This window comes from Cetorhinus maximus, chromosome 10 (genome assembly GCF_964194155.1).
Source record: "Cetorhinus maximus chromosome 10, sCetMax3.hap1.1, whole genome shotgun sequence".
NCBI lineage: Eukaryota > Metazoa > Chordata > Chondrichthyes > Lamniformes > Cetorhinidae > Cetorhinus > Cetorhinus maximus.
Window position 1 is genome coordinate 101,958,793 of NC_135888.1, and position 22,302 is coordinate 101,981,094.

The 22,302-nt window shown below is 43.9% G+C and overlaps 1 protein-coding gene across 1 annotated transcript in view; it reads left to right on the top strand.

The window, feature by feature from the left end:
• The window catches only part of LOC144685896 (polypeptide N-acetylgalactosaminyltransferase 10-like), a 127,768-nt gene that overhangs the window by 80,664 nt on the left and 24,802 nt on the right, over positions 1–22,302 (top strand). Inside the window, exons 5-8 of the mRNA XM_078550907.1 lie at positions 361–546; positions 6,937–7,120; positions 15,261–15,378; positions 19,033–19,140. Coding sequence (XP_078407033.1) covers positions 361–546; positions 6,937–7,120; positions 15,261–15,378; positions 19,033–19,140 — 596 coding nt within the window. The remainder of the gene's footprint in view (positions 1–360; positions 547–6,936; positions 7,121–15,260; positions 15,379–19,032; positions 19,141–22,302) is intronic.

Consider the following 22,302-nt stretch of genomic DNA (forward strand, 5'->3'; position numbering starts at 1 on the left):
TCGTTTGCACTAAGAGGGAAATAATGGTTATCTTCCAGTTTGTAAATGCCTGATACATGCATGTCCCTCTCCAAGCATAGCATTGTATGTTGTTGCAGTGATTAAATGCTCATGTTGGGTTGGGATTAAACTCTATTGTTATCGGGGAATGAGGACGTGCATTCAGAATCCGAATTAGAATTCAGAATTAATGATTTTCATCACAGAAGGGTAATATTTAAAGAAACAGAAAAAAGCACTGTGCTCCACAATATACCCAGCCTGACTCTGCTTGATGATGCCATGCAAGGTACATCATATCTTTGTGTTGATTTGAAAGCAATAGTCTCTGCATTTACCTTCATTTCATTTTTCAAAAAGAATACTTGAAAAAGCGCTTGGAGGAATATATGGCACGATTTCCAAAGGTCAGGATTGTGCGGACCAAGAAGCGAGAAGGTTTAATTCGAACGCGGCTATTGGGGGCCTCAGTGGCAAACGCAGAGGTCATAACTTTCTTGGATTCTCACTGTGAAGCAAATGTGAATTGGCTGCCCCCACTACTTGGTAAGAAACTAAATCACAAGTAGGTAATATGTGGAAGATTGGGATTTGATGAATGTCTGTTTAAAAAGGTATTTCATGAGCAGCAGCTCTTGAGTTGTTTTCCAGTTTTAGCATCTTTGGAGAATAAAATTATGATTATAGTTTTGTTAACTGAGAACTGTAATTAGTAAATTATGAGATGTTACACAACATAATCCCTATGAATTGTATCCACTCCATTATATTTCTTTATTTGGGTCACAACGGTCTTTTTTTCATTTAATAATGTTACGACCCCAGCTGATGTTAATACTGGCTTGATAGATCCTAACTTTTTTTTGAAACCTTGGAGGACAGTTACTGAACAAATTCACAGAAATCTGCCGATGAACTTCTAACAGCAAGAATAAAACATTTATTATACAAGAAAAATGAACTATATTACACCAGACAAAAAAGTTGGAAAGATCTCAACACAAACTCAAACTCAAGAAAATGATTCAAATATTCACTATTCCTTCACTCCAGCTATTTCTTTACAGACACATACAAATTCAGAAAGAAAAAACAATTCATCATATCTATCTTATACTCTATGCTTGCACAAGAACAGGAGAGTGAGCACATCCTGAGTGGGGCACAGCCAGAGTGGGTATTCGGAATTTGGTGCAAAGCGGGAATTCGGTGCATAGGAGACGAGGTGTTTTTTGATTTTTTTCCTTGCTATCCAACTTCTTAAATCTTCAGCGTGCTGCAGCAGTAGAGGCTACAAGGGAAAGGAATCATTGGTAAATAGTGGGTAAGGTATTTACTACTTTAATCGCTTATAGTTTAAGGTATTTTTGTGGTTTACAGTTTGTATACTCTACAATAACGAGGATCAGGAAAGAAGGGCCCTAGAGTAATTGACTTAAAAGGTTTAATTTAAAGGGATAAGTCATGGCAGGAGCGCTCAAAGCCGTGGTGTGCTCCTTGTGCTCCATGTGGGAAGCCAGGGACATTTCCAGTGCCCGGGACCAGTATGTGTGCAGGAAGTGTGTCCAGCTGCAGCTCCTGGAAGCTCGGATTTCAGAGCTGGAACGGCAGCTGGGGACACTGTGGAGCATCCACGAGTCTGAGAGCATCGTGGATAGCACGTTTAGAGAGGTGGTCGCACCGCAGATGAAGGGACTTGAGGAAGGAAGGGAATGGGTGACCACCAGGCAGTCCAAGAGAAACAGGCAGGTAGTTCAGGAGTCCCCTGGGGTCCCGCTCTCAAATCGGTATTCCGTTTTGGAGGTTGATGAGGGCACTGGTTCCTTCAGGAAGTGCGGACAGAGCCAAGCTTCTGGCACCATAAGCAGCCTGTCTGTACAGGAGGGGAGGAAGAGCAATAGTAATAGGGGATTCTATAGTCAGGGGAACAGATAGGCGCTACTGTGGCCGTCAACGTGACTCCAGGATGGTATGTTGCCTCCCTGGTGCCAGGGTCCGGGATGTCACTGAATGGCTGCAGGGCATCCTGAAGGGGGAGGGTGATAAGGCAGAGGTAATGGTACATTTTGGTACCCATGACATAGGTAGAAAGAGGGATGAGGTCTTGCATCAAGAATTCAGGCAGTTAGGCAGTAGACTAAAAAGCAAGACCTCTCGGGTTGTAATGTCTAGATTACTCCCAGTGCCACGTACTAGCGAGCTCAGAAATAGGAGAATAGCACAGATGAATACGTGGCTTAAGAGTTGGTGCAGGAGGGAGGGTTTTAGATTCATGGATCACTGAGACCATTTATGGGGAAGGTGGGACCTGTACATGCGGTCCGGTCTACATCTGAACCAGAGCGGGACTAACATCCTTGTGGGCGGGTTTGCTAGTGCTGTTGGGAGGAGTTTAAACTAATTCGGCATGGGGAGGGGACACAGAATGTTAGCAGAATAGGGACACATCATAATACAGTAAAACAATCAAATCAGAGGGAGTACAGCTGCAATAAGCTTCAAGTGAGTAAGGCAAGGCTGGATGGCCTCTACTTTAATGCCAGGAGTATTACAGGTAAAATGGATGAGTTAAGGGTGAGGATTGACATGTGGAATTGTGATATAGTAGCCATCACTGAGACGTGGTTGAGGGAAGGACAGGATTGGCAGCTCAACATTCTGGGATATAGAATCTTCTGGCGAGACGGGAGGGGGTAAAAGAGGAGGAGGCATTGCATTATTAGTTAAGGAGTCAGTTACTGCAGTAAGGAGAGATGATATCTTGGACGGGGCATCGAATGAAGCTTTGTGGGTAGAGTTTAGGAATAAAACAGGGGTAACCACATTATTAGGTGTTTATTATAGACCCCCAGATAGTCAGCAGGAAATTGAGGAGCAAATATGTGCACAATTTGTGGAGGTGTGTAAAAACAATAACACTAGGGAAATTATATTAGGTGATTTCAACTTTCCCAACATTAATTGCAATAGACATAGTGTTAAGGGCTTGGATGGAGTGGTTTTCTTGAAATGTGTACAGGAGAACTTTTTAGGTCAATATGTAGAGGGTCCAACAAGGGACGGTGCATTGCTGGACCTAATTCTGGGGAATGAAGCCGGACAGGTGGCTGAGGTGGTGGTGGCTGAGCATTTTAGTGATAGCGACCACAACATGGTACAATTTAAGTTTGTTATGGACAAAGAAATCGACAAGTTGCAAAAAAATGTTTTAGATTGGGGGAGAGTGGATTTTAGTAAAATAAGGCACGATCTGGCCAAGGTACACTGGGAACAGTTACTTGTGGGGAAATCTACAGTGGAACAGCGGGAGGCATTCAAAAAGGAAATGGGGAGGGTACAGGCTCAACATGTTCCCTCTAGGGTGATAGGAAGGAGTAACAAGCCCAGAGAACCACGGATGACCAGAGATATTCAGGTTATGATGAGAAGGAAAACAGAGGCTTTTAGCAGGTACAAGGGAAGCAAATCAGCAGAGGCATTAGTGGAGTACAGAAAGTGCAGGGTGGAGCTTAAGAAAGCAATTAGGAGAGCAAAGAGGGGATATGAGAAAGCTCTGGCTGGTAAAAGTAGGGATAATCCCAAGATATTCTATAAGTATATCAATGGGAAGAGGATAACCAGGGAAAGAGTAGGGCCCATAAGGGACCAAGGGGGAAATCTATGGGTGGAGCCAGAGGACATCGCTAGAGTGTTGAATGAATACTTCACGTCCGTCTTCACCCAAGACAATGAGGATGAAGGTATCGAACTCGGGGAGAGAGACTGCGAGGTTCTTGAACAAATTGATATAGGGAGTGACAAGGTATTGGAGGTGTTGGCAGGCTTAAAAGTGGACAAATCTCCAGGTCTGGATGATTTGTGTCCCAGACTGCTGAGGGAGGCAAGGGAGGAGATCGCAGGGGCTCTGACCCAAATTTTTAATTCCTCTCTGGCCATGGGGGAGGTGCCAGAGGACTGGAGAACAGCTAATGTGGTTCCGCTATTTAAGAAGGGTTGTAGAGATAAGTCATGGAACTACAGGCCATTGAGTCTCACATCAGTGGTAGGGAAACTATTGGAGAAATTTCCGAAGGAGAGTATCTATCTCTGCTTGGGGAGGCAAGGTTTGCTCAGGGATAGTCAGCATGGCTTTATCAGAGGGAGGTCATGCCTAACAAATTAGATTGAATTTTTTGAGGAGGTGACCAGGTGTGTAGATGAGGGTAGTACAGTTGATATAGTTTATATAGATTTCAGCAAAGCCTTTGACAAGGTCCCACATGGGAGACTTATAAAGAAGGCAAAGGCACATGTGATACAGGGTAATTTGATAAGGTGGATTCAAAATTGGCTTAGTTTTAGGAGGCAGAGGGTGATGACAGAAGGATGCTTTAGTGACTGGAAGCCAGTGTCCAGTGGCGTACCACAGGGATCTGTGCTCGGTCCCCTATTATTTGTCATTTATATAATCGACATAGATGACTATGTGGGGCGTAGGATTACTAAGTTTGCGGATGACACAAAGATTGGCAAGGTGGTTAACAGTGAGGTTGAGTGTTTTGGGCTACAGGAAGATATAGACGGGATGGTCAAATGGGCAGATAAGTGGCAGATGGAATTTAACCCTGAAAAGTGTGAGGTGATACACTTTGGAAGGAGTAATTTGACAAAGTATTCAATGAACGGCATAGCACTAGGAAGTTCTGAGCAACAAAGGGACCTTGGCGTGTGTGTCTATGGATCTCTGAAGGCAGAGGGGCATGTTAGTGGGGTGGTGAAAAAGGCATATGGGACACTTGTCTTTATCAATCAAGGCATAGATTACAAAAGTAGGGAGGTCATGTTGGAGTTGTATAGAACCTTGGTGAGGCCACAGCTGAGTACTGTGTGCAGTTCTGGTCACCACATTATAGGAAGGATGTGATTGCATTGGAGCGGGTGTAGAGGAGATTCACCAGGATGTTGCCTGAGATGAAACATTTAAGTTATGAAGAGAGGTTGGATAGACTTGGGTTGTTTTCGTTGGAGCAGAGAAAATTGAGGGGCGATCTGATCGATGTGTACAAGATTATGAGGGGCATGGACAGGGTGGTTAGGGAGCAGCTGTTCCCCTTAGTTGAAGGGTCAGTCACAAGGGGGCATAAGTTCAAGGTGAGGGGCAGGAGGTTTAGGGGGATGTGAGGCAAAACGTTTTTACCCAGAGAGTGGTGACAGTCTGGAATGCACTGCCTGGGTGGGTGGTGGAGGCGGGTTGCCTCACATCCTTTTAAAATGTACCTGGGTGAGCACTTGGCACGTCATAACATTCAAGGCTATGGGCCAAGTGCTGGTAAATGGGATTAGGTAGTTAGGTCAGATGTTTCTCACGTGTCTGTGCAGACTCGATGGGCCGAAGGGTCTCTTCTGCACTGTGATTCTTTGAACATTCAGGGTAAGTATGCAGTACATGTGAACCTACTGGCGAACTGTGGACAGACAAACCACACTCCAAAGTAAATGACAGTTGCAACCAAAGCAGATTCTATGGATTTTGCATCAACCCACCCAGAAACGTGTCACACCATGAGCCAACCGGTCTCGCTGAAACTCTGTCTTTCTCACGAGGGTTTTCAATCTCCATGTTTGAAACTTGCCAGGGTATTCTCTCCCACATGTTGCTCTCATTTGGATGGCTTCAACCAGGATTCACCTCCAGGGTTTCAATCTCGCCTTCTGAGATTCTTTTCTCCTGGACTACTTCTCAACTTTACTTAACAGGATCTGTTTCTGATCTCTGTCCTTGACCCTTACCTGGGACCGGTTTCTGCCCCACTCCCTGGTTTGGGATCTTATTTGTTTGGGACCTTCTCCCTGTCCCCTTCCCTGTGTCCTGCTCCTGGGATGCCTTCTCTGCAATGGTGCTCCTCTTCAGGTCACCTGACCGGTAGTTTTGCACTGTTTCACTTTTCTTCTGCTCAAGTGCTGAGGGCCAGCTCCCAGCCTAAAGACGTAAAAGAAACTAACTGCACATGTGCGGCCCTTTCCCAGCCGCCGCATGCGCAGAGGTCCTGAGGCCTGCTGGAACTGTAGTCCCTGAAATTCAAACTCCCGATTTAAACTTAAGGTATGGTCTTTTCTTGTTTCATCACAATAAGACACGGAATTGTCTCTTGAATCCAGATATAAATTAGACAACGTCCAAACCAGGTACCTTGGAAATGATGCTTTGTATTTTATCCTTAGCACGTGCAGATGATCTTTACGTATATTAAAGATCATGAAGTCAAGGAGACCGAATTTGAACTTTGTTCACTGTGGGACATGAACCGAAAAGCACATTTTTTTTAAAAAAAGGGGGGTTGGAGGGGAATTGAATAAGCATGCAGAGAAATTAAAAGAAAAGCTGGAATGGTGGAAATAAATTGGAGAAAGTGTACAAGATGAAAGTATAGTTATATGGTTTCATATTTCCAAATTGCAGGCACCTTTTTAATTTAAATGTTTTACACCCAATTTCTCAATGACCCTCAGCTAGAGAGGAGAAAAGTCATTTAGTGTAGCCTCTACTTAAGTGTTATCTGCTGATCCCCGTTGTAAGAGTACATGTGCGCACAAGATTAGAGTTTGTTGTAATGAGCCCCATGGTTCGAACTCTCGATTTAAACTTAAGGTAATGTTTTTTTTCTCCTGTTTTTTAGTTTCATCACAATAAGACATGCAATTGTCTCTTGAATCCAGATATAAATTAGCAACATCCAACCAGGTACCTTGGAATTAATGCTTTGTATTTTTATTCTTAGCACATGCAAATATGCACACTGCCCATGCTTGCACAAAAGAATGTCCTTGTTCTCTTGGATCTATTGACTTTTTCCAATCATGTTTGGGTTGTAATTTGTTTTTCATTGAAATGGTGTTTATTATGTCATTTTAAGAATACATTTTTCATTTGAATCCTTATTCTCTTAAATTTTTCAGATAGAATTGCTCAGAACCGCAAAACAATTGTGTGTCCTATGATCGACGTTATTGATCATGACCATTTTGGATATGAGACTCAGGCTGGTGATGCCATGCGAGGAGCATTTGACTGGGAAATGTATTATAAACGTATTCCAATTCCAATAGAGCTACGCAAACCTGATCCAAGCGACCCTTTTGAGTAAGTTTTAGTCATTTGAAACATTAGTGATCAACAAAGATAGGGCTGTTGTATGAATTAAGTGGACAAAAATTGTTTTGTTATCCTTTGCCCTAGTCAGTTCACTTGGTTTTTTTAAACCAGGGTGAATTTCTTTACCTGCCATCTTTCCCCCATTAATTGAGTAACAAGAGTTCCATCTCAATTTTTTTCCCTTTTTTTGTTTCATCACAATAAGACAGTGCAGTCTGTTGCAACCAAACCTTGCAGTCTGTTGCAACCAAACCTTGCAAAATGCAAACAATTATTCTGCTTTTTTTATAACAATGCTTGCATTGAGTGCTTCCACATGTTCTGTTGTCACCTGTTCTAGGCTCCTAATAAGTGCCACCCCAAAACCTGAATTACAAGATGTGGTGCTTCTTGATGTTATGCTGAAGGCTATGAGACTGATGCCAGCTGGCTCCTGGTTGCACCTTTGGAGCTTTGTCTGGGAAACCTGGTCTTCTCTTCCATGTTCAGCTGGCATGGTGCTATGAGGGCAAAGGCTTGACTTGTTCCTGTCCTGAGAGATAGTAACAGGCAGATGAACTCTAGCTGACACCATTCCACTGGGCCCTCGATCTACCCAGCTCCTCCTCCTCCTCTTCTTCATTTTCATCATTATCCTCATCATCAGCGTAATGTTCCTCCTTATGCACCACCTATTTCTTTGCAGGATAAAGGGTAGGAGGTAAGAATAATGCCTTTGGAATTAAGGAGACAGAGAATGGGTTAGATTCAACTCCTTTGGAATTAAGGAGACAGAGAATGGATTGGATTCTTCTCTCTGTGCCGTGCTTCATGGGGATGTGAGGGCGACAATGTAAATATTCATTCACTAACCTGGCACTGGCAAGATGTTACCAATCCTGCTGATGAATGTGTGCCTACTAGCTCTATGGCTTTGACCTTAAAGAGGGTCAGAGGCTTAAAGGTCGGGTTGCATCCTCCAGTGGCCTACTGTTTTGTAGTCCTGGGGGTGAAGGGAGCTGGCACTTGGTGCCGGTCCCACATCTTTTCTGGCAGCACATGCTAGACTTCTGGCCAGCTTGGTTGCTGACACACACACACAAGTCTCTTTTTTGGTTCATCGACGACTGTTTTGGTGCTGCTTCATGCTCTCGTCTGGACCTGGACAAATTTATCAATTTTGTGTCCAATGTCCACCCATCTATCTATCACCTTCACATGATCCATTTCCAACACTTCCCTTCCCTTCCTTGACCTCCCTGTCTCCATTTCTGGTGATAGACTGTCCACCAATATACATTACAATCCCACTGACTCCCACAGCTACCTTGACTACAGCTCCTCTCACCCTGCTTCCTGTAAGGACTCCATCCATTTCTCTCAGTTCCTTCGCCTCCGTTGCATCTGTTCTGATGGTGCCACTTTCCAAAATGGCGCTTCTGACATGTCTTCCTTCACCTGAGGTTTCCCACCCACTATGGTTGACAGGGCCCTCAACCGACCCATCTCCTGTGCCTCTGCCCTCACACCTTCCCCTCCCTCCCAGAACCATGATAGGGTCCCCCTTGTTCTCACTTTTCATCCCACCAGCCTCTGCATTCAGAGATCATCCTCTGCCATTTCCACCAACTCCAGCATGATGCCACCACCAAACACATCTTCCCCTTACACCCCCTCCCGCTCTCCCTGTCAGCATTCCGTAGGCACCATTCCCTCCGGCTCACCCTGGCTCACTCCTCCATCACCCCCTACACCTCATCCCTTTCCCATGGTACCTTCCCAAGCAATCACCGAAGGTGCAACACCTGCCCCTTCCCACCATCCAAGGGCCCAAACACTCCTTTCAGGTGAAGCAGCGCTTCACTTGCACCTCCTTCAATTTAGTCCACTGCATTCACTGCTCCCAATGCGGTCTCCTCTACATTGCTCTCATGCCCACATGTCTGTCTTTGGTATGCTGCAAACTTCTAGTGAAGCCCAGCGCAAACTGGAGCAACAGCACCTCATCTTCCGATTAGGCACTTTACAGGCTTCTGGACTTAACATCGAGTTCAACAACTTCAGACCATGAACTCTCTCCTCTATCTTCACCCCTTTTTTTAATCCCCTTTTTAAAAATTTATTTTTTATTCACTTATTTTTATTTTTAATCATTTATTCATTGTTTTATCCCCCTTTTTATCCCTTTTTCCATGCATTTTCCCCAACCACTGCCCCATCCCCCCCACCCCACAGGGTCATCTGTTACTTGTTCCATGTTGTTCTTTCACAGTGCTTACCCTTGTTCTGCTATTAACACATTCTGCTTTCTTATCTTTATACCACTATCAGCATCTGCTTTAGCCCTTACCACTACAATTAACACTCCCTTTGTCTTTTTGTCCATGACACCTTTGTCAATCACTCCTTTGTCCCCACCTATCGCTGGCCTTCTATCCAGCTTCACCTGCTCCATCCCCCTTAAACAGTATAAATTTAATCACATTTCTACCTCTCTTTAGCTCTGAAGAAGGGTCATACAGTCTTGAAATGTTAACTCTGTTTCTCTCTCTACAGATGCTGTCAGACCTGCTGAGTTCTTCCAGCATTTTCTGTTTTTATTTGTTTTTACTTCAGTTTTTATGGCAGATACAGAGGGCTGAAAATGGCAGAAGCCTAGAGGAGTATAGAAAATGTAAGGGGGTACTTAAAAAAGTAATTAGGAGAACGAAGAGGGGGCATGAAAAAATACTGGCGGGCAAGATAAAGGAAAATCCCAAGGCATTTTATAAATATATTAAGGGCAAGAGGATAACCAGGGAAAGAGTAGGGCCCATTAGGGACCAAAGTGGCAATCTGTGCGTGGAGGCAGAGAACGTAGGTGAGGTTTTAAATGATTACTTTTCATCTGTGTTCATTATGGAGAAGGACGCGTAGATGTAGAAATCAGGGAGGGGGACTGTGACAAATTACCATTGAAAGGGAAGAGGTATTAGTGGTTTTAGCGGGCTTAAAAGTGGATTAATCCCCAGGCCCAGATGTGATGTATCCCAGGCTGCCATGTGAGGCAAGAGAGAAGATTGCAGGGGCTCTAATACTAATTTTCAAATCCTCTCTTGCCACAGGAGAGGTACTAGAGTACTGGAGCACAGCGAATGTGGTACTATTATTCAAGAAGGGTAGTAGGGATAAACCAGGTAATTACAGGCCAGTGAGTCTAACATCAGTGATAGGGAAATTATTGGAAAAAATTCTGAGGGACAGAATTAATCTCCACTTGGAGAGCAGTGATAGTCAGCATGGTTTTGTCAGGGAGAGATCATGTCTAACAAATTTGATTGAATTTTTCGAGGAGGTGACTAGTTGTGTAGATGAGGTTAGTACAGTTGATGTAGTCTACATGGACTTCAGTAAGGCTTTCGACAAGGTCCCACATGGGAGAGTTGTCAAGAAAGTAAGAGCCCATGGGATCTAGGGCAATTTGGCAAATTGGATCCAAAATCGGCTTAGTGGCAGGAGGCAGAGGATGATGATCGAAGGTTGTTTTTGTGATTGGAAGCCTGTGATGAGTAGTGTACCGCAGGGATCGGTGCTGGGACCCTTGCTGTTTGTAGTGTACAATAATGATTTAGACCTGAATGTAGGTGGTATGGTTAGTAAGTTCAGATGACATGAAAATTGGTGGTGTCGTAAATGGTGAGGAGGAAAGCCTTAGATTACAGAACAATATAGATGGGCTGCTAAAATGGGCAGAGCAGTGGCAAATGGAATTTAATCCTGAGAAGTGTGAGGTGATGCATTTTGGGAGGACTAACACGGCAAGGGAATACACATTGAATGGTAGGACCCTAGGAAGTACAGAGGATATTTGGTGTACATGTCCTTAGATCCCTGAAGGCAGCAGGACAGATAGAGAAGGTGGTTAAGAAGGCATATGGGATACTTGCCTTTATTAACTGAGGCATAGGATATAAGAGTAGGGAGGTTATGTTGGAGGTGTATAAAATGCTAGTTAGGCCACAGTTGGAGTAGTGTGCAGTTCTGGTCGCCACACTATAGGAAGGATGTGATTGTACTGGAGAGGGTGCAGAGGAGATTCACCAGGATGTTGCCTGGGCTAGAGTGCTTTAGCTATGAGAGAGACTCGATAGGCTAGGGTTGTTTTCCTTAGAGCAGAGAAGGCTGAGGGGAGACCTGATAGAGGTATACAAAATTATGAGGGGCATAGATAGGGTAGATAAGAAACTTTTCCCCTTAGTGGAGGTGTCAATAACCATGGGGCATAGATTTAAGGTAAGGGACAGGAGGTTTAGAGGGGATTTGAGGAAAAGATTTTTTCACCCAGAGGGTGGTTGGAATCTGGAACATACTGCCTGAGAGGGTGACAGGAACCCTCAATGTTTAAGAAGTATCTAGATGAGCACTTGAAACGCCATAGCATACAGGGCTACAGGCCAAGTGCTGGAAAATTGGATTAGAATAGATAGGTGCTTGATGGCTAGCACAGACATGGTGGGTCGAAGGGCCGGTTTCTGTGCTGTATAACTAACTCTATGACTCTAAGTCTGTGCCTCCTGCCTTTTAATCTCCTTCAGAAGAGTTTGGAGGTCAGAATCACATGTATGCTGATGGCATTATGCTCTACCTGACTGGAGCAATGGAGTAGACAAAGGTTGGTGTCTTGATATTAAATTGCCCATTTAATATCAAGATCTGGATGAGCAATACTTCTAGCTAAATGCCACCAGCCTTTATTTCACCAACCTCACCATCTGCCATCTGAACGAGTCAGGAAGTGTGGAATGTTTGTTCAACATCCTCCTTTACATGCGCTCCATTATTAAAATTTTTTTTTTCATTCATGGGATATGGGCGTCACTGGCCAGGCCAGCATTTATTGCCCATCCCAATTGCTCTTGAGGCAGTGGTGGTGAGCTAACTTCTTGAACACCTGCAGTCCGTATGGTGGAAGTACACCCACAGTGTTGTTGGGAAGGGACCTACCAACAGTGAAGGAATGGTGATATATTTCCAAGTTAGGATGGTACGTGGCTTGAAGGGAAAATTCCAGGTGGTAGTGTTCCCATGTGTCTGCTGTCCTTGTTCTTCTAGCTGGTAGTGGTTGTGTGTTTGGAAGGTGCTATCCAAGGAGACTTGGTGAGTTCCTGCAGTGCATCTTGCAGATGGTACACACTGCTGTCACGGTGCGCCGATGATGGACGGAGTGAATGTTTGTGGATGAGGTGCTTATTAAGCAGGCTACTTTGTCCTGGTGTTGAGCTTCTTATGTTGTTGGAGCTGCATCCATCAAGACAAGTGGAGAGTATTACATCACGCTCCTGACTTGTGCCTTGTAGATGGTAGACAGGCTTTGGGGAGTGGGGAGGCGAGTTACTTGCCACAGGATTCTGAGTCTCTGACCTGCTCTTGTAGCCACAGTATTTATATGGCTAGTCCAGTTCAACTTCTGGTCAATGGTAACCCTCAGGATGTTGATGCTGGGGGAATCAGCGATGGTAATGCCATTAAATGTCAAGGGGCAATGGTTAGATTCTCTCTTGTTGGAGATGGTCATTGCCTGGCACTTGTGTGGCGTGAATGTTACTTGCCACTTGTCAGCCCAAGCTTGGGTAGTGTTCAGGTCTTGCTGCGTTTGGGCATGGACTGCTTCAGTATCTGAGGAGTCATGAATGGTGCTGAACATTGTGCAATCATCAGCGAACATCCTCATTTCTGACCTTAGGATGGAAGGAACAACATTGATGAAGCAGGTGAAGATGGTTGGGCCTAGGACACTACCCTGAGGAACTCCTGCAGTGATATCCTGGAACTGAGATGACTGACCTCCAACAACCACAGCCATCTTCCTTTGTGCTAGGTATGACTCCAACCAGTGGAGAGCATTCCCCCTGATTCCCATTGACTCCAGTTTTGCTAGGGCTCCTTAAGGCCACATTCAGTCAAATGCTGCCTTGTTGTCAAGGGCAGTCACTCTTACCTCACCTCTGGAGCTCAGCTGGTTTGCCAATGTTTGAACCAAGGCTGTAATGAGGTCCGGAGCTGAGTGACCCTGGCAGAATCCAAACTGAGCATCAGTGAGCAGGTTATTGCTAAGCAAGTGCCACTTGGTGGCACTGTTGATGACCCCTTACATCAGTTTACTGATGATTGAGAGTAGACAGATGGAGCGGTAATTAGCCGGGTTGGATTTGTCTTGCCTTTTTTGTACAGGACCTACCTGGATAATTTTTCACATAGCCAGATAGACGCTAGTGTTGTAGTTGTACTGGAACAGTTTGGCTAGTGGCGCGGCAAGTTCCAGAGCACAAGTCTTCAGTACTATTGCCGGAATATTGTCAGGGTCCGTAGACTAGCAGTTTCCGGTGCCTTCAGCCATTTCTTGTATCACATGGAGAGAATCGAATTGACTGAAGACTGGCATCTGTGATGCTGGGGACCTGCAGAGGAGGCTGAGATGGATCATCCGCTTGGCACTTCTGGCTGAAGGTTGTTGCAAATGCTTCAGCCTTGGCTCCTCCGTCATTGGGGATGGGGATGTTTGTGGAGCCGCCACCTACAGTGGGTTGTTTAATTGTCCATCCCCATTCACAACTGGATGTGGCAGGAATGCAGAGCTTAGATCTGATCCATTGGTTGTGGAATCACTTAACTCTGTCTATCACTTGCTGCTTATGCTGTTTGGCATGCAAGTAGTCCTGTGTTGTAGCTTCACCAGGTTGACACATAATTTTTAGGGAAGTCTGGTGTAGCTCCTGGCATGCCCTCCTGCTCTCTTCATAGAACCAGGGTTGATCCTGTGGCTTGGTGGTAATGGTAAGGCCATGAGATTACAGAGCGTGGTTTAGTTCAATTCTGCTGCTGCTGATGGCACACAGAGCCTCATGTTTGCTTAGTCTTGAGTTGTTAGATCTGTTCAAAATCTGTCCCCTTTAGCACGGTGGTAGTGCCATGCAACATGGAGGGTCTCTTCAAGGGTGAGTTGGGACTTCGCCCCTTCAAGGACTGTGCGGTGATCACTCCTACTGATACTGCCATGCACAAATGCATCTGTGGCCAGCAGATTGTTGAGGATGAGGTAAAGTATGTGTTTCCCTTTTGTTGGTTTCTTCACCACCTGCCACAGACCCAGTCTATGTCCTTTAGGACTCAGCTAGCTGTCTGTGGTGGTGTTACCAAGCCAGTCTTGGGATGGACATTGAAGTTCCTCACCCAGAGTACATTCTGTGCCTTTGCCACCCTCAGTGCTTCCTCCAAGTGGTGTTCCATATGGAGGAGTACTGATTCATCAGCTGAGGCAGGGGGTACGTGGTAATCAGCAGGTGGTTTCTTTGCTTATGTTTGACCTGATGCCGTGAGACTTCATGGAGTCCAGAGTCGATGTTGAGGACTCCCAGGGCATCTCCCTTCTGATTGTGTACCACTGTGCTGACACTCCTGCTGATGGGACAGGACATATCCAGGAATGGTGATGGTGGTGCCTTGGGCATTAGCTGTAAGGTATGATTCCGTGAGTGTGACTATGTCAGGCTGTTGCTTGACTTGTCTACGAGATAGCTCTCCCAATTTTGGCACTAGGGAGACTTTCTTCTATCTCTGCCCCTTTCCCTTACTATCTTTTGCTGAAACCTTGGTCCATGCCTCCTCCACCTCTAAATTTTACCTCTCCGGCCTTTCTGCCTGAACCATTGTATGTTTGCATTTATCTAAAACACAGCAGCTTGTGTTCACACCAAAAGAACTCTCAAATTCCCATCATCATGTTCTCCTTATACTCCTGAGTTCAAAATTCTAGTACTTGTTTTTCAAATCTCAAGTATTGCTCCCTCCCCTTACTTAATAATTTCCTCCTCTTTTGTGTTCTCTAACATTAGACTTCTCCTCAACCTTGTTTCCTGTCTTCATTTCACCACTGGTGCATGCTTATTCAGCGGCTATTCATCTTTGTCCTCAGATTTATCTGCCTGCTTTCACTACTTGCTTTCAAAGCCGTTCTTTAATTACCCTGGTTCCCATCCCAGCCTGTTCATTATTTCCTCGACTCCTCATGGTTTATATCAAAGACCCAATGATATACCAACACTTCCCATTTACATTGCATTTTAATTCCATCACTGTTATGGAAGTAATCATTCTACTTGTATCTTTCCAGATCACCTGTCATGGCTGGAGGTTTATTTGCTGTTGATAAAAAGTGGTTCTGGGAGCTGGGTGGCTACGACACAGGCTTGGAAATTTGGGGAGGAGAACAGTATGAAATATCATTCAAGGTAAGCTACATACCGTGGTCTCATGAATGCATTCACAACATTCCTAACTGAGTTTGGGAGCAGTATGTATCACTAAAATGCTCTTTAGTGCAGTGCAGTAAGCTGCCAAATCTCATAAGGATTAAATATCTTAATTAGAAATCTTTCACTGTTAATGACAATTGATAATCTTTCCCAAGGTATTGACTTTATATTGGAGTACAATGTTGACAGTTTTTATCTGATTATTTATTCATTTGAGTTATTCAAGTTATAAATTGCATTCTATACTAGCATGTGGAATCTTGAATTGTATAACTGTGATAGGTTATAATTATTCGGAAAGACTGCACAGAATGGGGCTCTTTCTTCTATAAAAGAGAGAGCTCCAGGGTGACCTAAGGGTCTTTTAAATGAGTTTGATGGGGTTGACGTCGTGATGATATTTCCACTTGTGGAGGAGTCCAAAACTAGGAGTCATAAATATAAGATTGTCACTAGTAAATCCAATAAGGAATTCAGAAGAAGCTCATTTATCCAAAGAGGTTAGAATGTGGAACTTTTCACCACATGGAATAATTGAGGTGACTAGCATACATAGATTTAATGGAAAGCTCGATTGGCACATGAAGAAAGGTATAGAAGGATATGCTGATAGTTCGATGAAGGAGGATGGCTCCAAAGGGACTTAAACACGTCTAGAGTACTGTGTACAGTTTTAGTCTCCATATTAAAGAAAGGACATAATTGCATTAGAAGCAGTTCAGGGAAGATTCACTTGACTGATTCTTGGGATGAGGGGGTTATCCTATGAGGGAAGATTGGACAGGTTGGGCCTGTATCCATTGGAGTTAAGAAGAATGAGAAGTGATCTTACTGAAACATAAGATTCTGAAGGGATGGAGGGTGGGTGCCGAGAGGATGTTCCCCTTTTTGGGAAAGATTAGAACTAGGGAACACAGTTTAAAAATAAGAGATGTTCCATTTAAGACAGAGATGAGGAGAAATTCTTTCTCTAGGGGTTGAGTCTGTGGCAGTCTTCCCCAGAGAGCATGAAGGCAAGGTCATTTTGAATATTTTTAAGGCTGTGTTAGGTAGATTCTTGGTTGACAAGGGAGTCAAAAGATATAGGGAGTGGAATTGAGCCCAAAATCATATCAGCCATGATCTTGGCGGAGCAGGCTCGAGTGGCCAAATGGCCTACTCCTGCCCCTAGTTCGTATGTAAACACCTGCTAGGCCGAATAGCATTTTTCTGCACTGTAAAGCCGATTTAACTGTCTGGCAACTCCTTTTAACTTGCCTGTAACCATCTACTTCAATGAGTTTTCCAAGTTCTAAAGTGGTAGGTGAAGTCATTGTTAGTAGGTTATTACTAAATTTAAAAAAATGTCTGTTGCTGCAGATCATTTCATCTGTTACTTTTCCTGATCTTTTTACAAATGTGATGAACTGTGGATTAATACGTGACTTGCCATTGAAGTTACTTATTTTCTTTGATGTAACTGCTGACGTATGTGAGTAACATTTCTATGTAGGAGTGCTGTATAATGACAGTGTTACACATAGCTAACTTGGACCTATATGAATCTGGGGTAGCTTATGGAAGCACCAGAGGTTCAGTTGTCACATGCTAATACAGCTCCACAGGTTATCTGGAACCTCGATAGTTAGACCATAAGACCATAAGACATAGGAGCAGAAATTAGGCCAATCGGCCCATCGAGTCTGCTCCGCCATTCAATCATGGCTGATATAAGTTTCTCAACCCCATTTTCCCGCCTTCTCCCTGTAATCTTTGATCCCCTTACCCATCAAGAACCTATCTATCTCGGTCTTAAATACACTCAATGACCTGGCCTCCACAGCCTTCTGTGGCAATGAATTCCATAGATTCACCACTCTCTGGCTAAAGAAGTTTCTCCTCATCTCTGTTCTAAAAGGTCTTCCCTTTACTCTGAGGCTGTGCCCTTGGGTCCTAGTCTCTCCTACTAATGGAAACATCTTCCCCACGTCCACTCTATCCAGGCCTTTCAGTATTCTGTTTCAATCAGATCCCCCCTCATCCTTCTAAACTCCATCGAGTATAGACCCAGAGTCCTCAAACGTTCCTCATATGTTAAGCCTTTCATTCCTGGGATCATTCTCGTAAACCTCCTCTGGACCCTCTCCAGGGCCAGCTCATCGTTCCTGAGATATGGGGCCCAAAATTGCTCACCATATTCTAAATGTGGTCTGACCAGAGCCTTATAAAGCCTCAGCAGCACATCCCTGCTTTTATATTCTAGTCCTCTTGAAATAAATACCAACATTGCATTTGTCTTCCTAACTACCGACTCAACCTGCAAGTTAACCTTAAGAGAATCCTGGACTAGGACTCCCAAGTCCCTTTGCACTCCAGATTTCTGAATTCTCTCCCCATTTAGAAAATAGTCTATGCCTCTATTCTTCCTACCAAAGTGCATTACCTCACACTTCCCCACATTGTATTCCATCTGCCACTTCTTTGCCCATTCTCCTAACCTGTCCAAATCCTTCTGCAGCCTCCCCGCCTCCTCAATACTACCTGTCCCTCCACCTATCTTTGTATCATCTGCAAACTTAGCCAGGATGCCCTCAGTTCCTTCATCTAGATCATTAATGTATAAAGTGAAAAGTTGTGGTCCCAACACTGACCCCTGCGGAACTCCACTAGTCACCGGCTGCCATCCTGAGAAGGACCCCCTTATCCCCACTCTCTGCCTCCTGCCAGACAGCTAATCTTCTAGTACCTTGCCTCTAACACCATGGGCTCTTATCTTACTGAGCAGCCTCCTGTGCAGCACCTTGTCAAAGGCCTTCTGGAAGTCCAAGTAGATAACATCCATTGGCTCTCCTTTGTCTAACCTACTCAAAGAATTCTAACAGATTTGTCAGGCATGACCTCCCCTTGATGAAACCATGCTGACTTTGCCTGATTTTACCATGCACTTCCAAGTATTCTGAAATCTCATCCATAATGTTCTCCATTGATGTTGCCTCACTCCTTGGGATCTGAACTTGGGCAGCAGGCCTGTGCTTTCTCTCCAAGCTCAGTCTCTGGAAACTTCATGGCACTCCGTATGCTCTCCTCTGTGCTGATTAATCACCCATCAACCGTACACATTTATAGTTCTTTCCTTCTTTCCTCCCCAGTCCCATGCTAAATTTGGGACATTATACATGTCCTCTCACTTAGCATCTTTAGACCCTGTGGTGCCTGGTCCCTGGCAATGGAAGCCTCCATGCTATGTCTGTTTTCAAAGGATGATCCTCATCTGTTCACTACCATCTCTCTCTCTCTCTCCATTGCCTCACCCACTCCCACTCCTTCCCAAATCCTCACCTGTTCATCTTCTAAGTATTGTAAGTAAGATCTTGTTACATTGTGTTAAAACAATACTGGAATGTATAACTTTGAAATGGGAACTAAATTAATTCTGTAGGTGCAAATCCTATTATTGCTCACCTTTCAACTCAATTTGAATTGAGGATTACTCTTGGTCACCTCCTGTGTGAACATCATGAGAGACTCACTAATGTTAAATAAATCTGATCCTTTTGAACTTCTGATCAGATTATTTTGAAGCGCTGATGGCTTATATTATGCTATCTCAAATTTACATTGTTATTATGTTGCTTTTGAATGGGGTTTCAGGTATGGATGTGTGGTGGACGGATGGAAGATATCCCTTGCTCCAGGGTAGGGCACATCTACAGAAAATATGTTCCCTACAAGATTCCAAGTGGATTTGGCTTGCCCAGAGTAAGTGATTTTTTTCTCTCTTTAATTTTCATTGTGGTAACTTGCCTGTTTTTAAAGGAAAATTTGAGACCCTATCATGTTTCAGTAGTTGGATACCATGTATGTTTGACTTTTGATAAAATATATCCATGATATCACTTAGTATTCAAGGCTGAGAAAATTAAGAAATGACTGAGTATACTGAATACAGCAAAAATCTATGGGCCCTACAACATCTGGTGTATTGCTGAAGACGCATGCTCCGGAACCAGCTGTACTTTTAGCCAAGCTGTTCTAGTGCAGCTACAACACTGGCATATATCTAATAAAATGAAAAATTACCTAGGTATGTCCTGCCACAAAAAGTGGGGCAACTCCAATTGCCATTTACCACCCCATCAGCCTACTCTCTATCGTCAGCCAAGTGATGGAAGGCGTCATCAACAGTGCTATCAAGCAGCACTTACTCACCAATAACCTTCCCACTTCTGCTCAGTTTAGAGCCAGGACCATTTGGCTTTAGACCTTATTACAGCCTTGTCCAAACACAGACAAAAAAACTGAATTTCAGAGGTGAGGAGAGACTGTGCCCTTGACATCAAGGCAGCATTAGACAGAGTGTGGCATCCAGGAGCCTTAGGAAAATTGGAATCAATGGGAATTGTGGGGGAAACTCTTTATTGGTTGGAGTCATATCTAGCAACAAGAAAGATGATTGTGGTTGTTGGAGGCCATTCATCTCAGCCCATGGTCATCGCTGCAGGATTTCCTCAGGCACAACCATCTTTAGCTGCTTCATCAATCACCTTCTCTCCCTCAATGTCAGAGGTTTAGGCGTTTGCTGATTCTTCAGTTCCATTTACAACTCCTCAGATACTCAAGCAGTCTATGCCAGATGCAACAAGACCTGGACCACTTTCTGGCTTGGACTGATGAGCAGCACATAACATTTACAACACGCAAGTGCCAGTCAATGACTATTTTCAGAAAGACAGAATCCAAACACCTCCCACTAACATTCAACAGTATAACCATCCACATCCAGGTTGTCACCATTGACCAAAAACTTAACTGGACCAGCCACAAAAATACTGTGGCTATAAGTGCAGGTCCGAAGCTGGGTTTTCTCCGATTCTCTAAAAGCTTTCTACCATCTAAAAGGCACAAGTCAGGAATGTGATTGCATACATTCCAATTGCCTGAATGATTGCAGCTCCAACACCTATGCCCTTTCAGTGATTGTTTTTTTCAAAAAAGGCAAAGGCTAGAAAATTTCAAAATGCTGCAAAAAGTAAAAGATAATTTCCCAATGAGATATGAAGTTCAAACATTTAACATAGAAAGCACAAACTACAATCTTGGCAATTAATAAAGACAAGAATAATTTTTTAAAAATCATTCGACCAATACAATAATGCTGAATCACAGAATTGTTACAGTGTAGAAGGAGGCCATTCGGCCCATCGTGTCTGCACTGGCTCGCTGAGCATTTTAACTTAGTGCCATTCTCCTGACTTTTCCTCATAATCCTGCACATTGTTTCTATTTAAATAATCATCCAATGCCTTCTTGAATGCCTCAATTGAACCTGCCTCCACCACACTTCCAGGCATTGCATTTCAAACCTTAACTACATACTGTGTGAAAAAGTTTTTTCTCATCTTGCATTTACTTCTTTTGCAAAACACTTCAAAACTGTGCCCTCTGGTTCTAGATCAGTTTATGAGTGGGTACAGTTTCTCCCTATTTACTCTGTCCAGACTCCTCATGATTTTGAAAACTTCTATCAATTCTCCTCTTAGCCTTCTCCTGTCCAAGGAAAACAGTCCCAACTTCTCCAATCTTTCCTCGTAACTGAAGTGTCTCATCCCTGGAACCATTCTCGTAAACCTCTTCTGCACTCTCTCCAATGCATTCACATCCTTCCTATAGTGTGGCGCCCAGAACTGTACACAGTACTCCAGCTGAGGTCTAACCAGTGTCTTATATAAGCTCATCATAACCTCCCTGCTCTTGTGCTCTATGCCCCTATTAACGAAGCCTAGAATACTGTATGCTTTAGAAACAGCTCTCTACTTGTCCTGCCACCTTTAATGACTTATGTACATATATACCTAGGTCTCTCTTCTCCTGCACACCCTTTGGAATTGTATCCTTTATTTTATACCGTCTCTCCATGTTCTTTGTACCAAAGTGTATCACCTCATACTTTTCCGCATTGAACTTCATCTGCCACCTATTTGCCTACTCGACTAATGTGTCAATGTCCTTTCAAAGTTCTACATTGTCCTTCTCACATTTTACAATTCTCCCAAGCTTGGTGTTGTCCGCAAACTTTGAAGTTGTCCCCTGCACACCAAGATCTAGATCATTTATATATATCAGCAAAAGCAAGGGTCCCAATACTGACCCTTGGGGAACTACAAACCTTCTTCCAGCCCGAAAAATACCCATTAACCATTACCCTCTGTTTCCTATCCCTCAGCTAATTTTGTATCCACGTTGCTACTGTCCCTTTTATTCCTTGACCTATAACTTTCCTCACAAGTCTGTTGTGTGGCTCTGTATCAAACGCCTTTCGAAGTCCATATACACTACATCAACGGCCTTTCCCTCATCAACTATCTCTGTTGCCTCTTCAAAAAACTCCAAGTTAGTTAGACACAATTTTCCTTTAACGAATCCATGCTGACTTTTCCGAATCAATTCACATTTTTCCATGTGACTACTAATTCTATCCTGAATAATCGTTTCTAGAAGTTTCCCCACCACTGGAGTTAAACTGACTGGTCTGTAATTGCAGGGAAGATCTTTACAACTTTTTTTGAATAAGGGCATAATGTTTGCAATTCTCCAGTCCTCCAGCACCTCCCCAGAATCCAGGAAACATTGAAAGATTATTACAAGTGCCTCTGCAATTTCCATTCTCACTTCCTTCAAGGTTCTTGGATGCATCTCATCCGGTCCCGGTGCCTTATCAACTTTAAATACTGACGACTTACCCAGCATCTCCTCATTAATTTTAAACACTTATCGTGACTGAGTTTCCTCCTCTGTCACCATGGCCTGGGCAGCATCTGCCTCGTAGGTAATGGCAGATGCTAAGTATTCATTTAACGCCTCAGCCATGCCTCTTGCCTCTATGTATAAATCCCCTTTTTGGTCACTAATTGGCCCTACTTC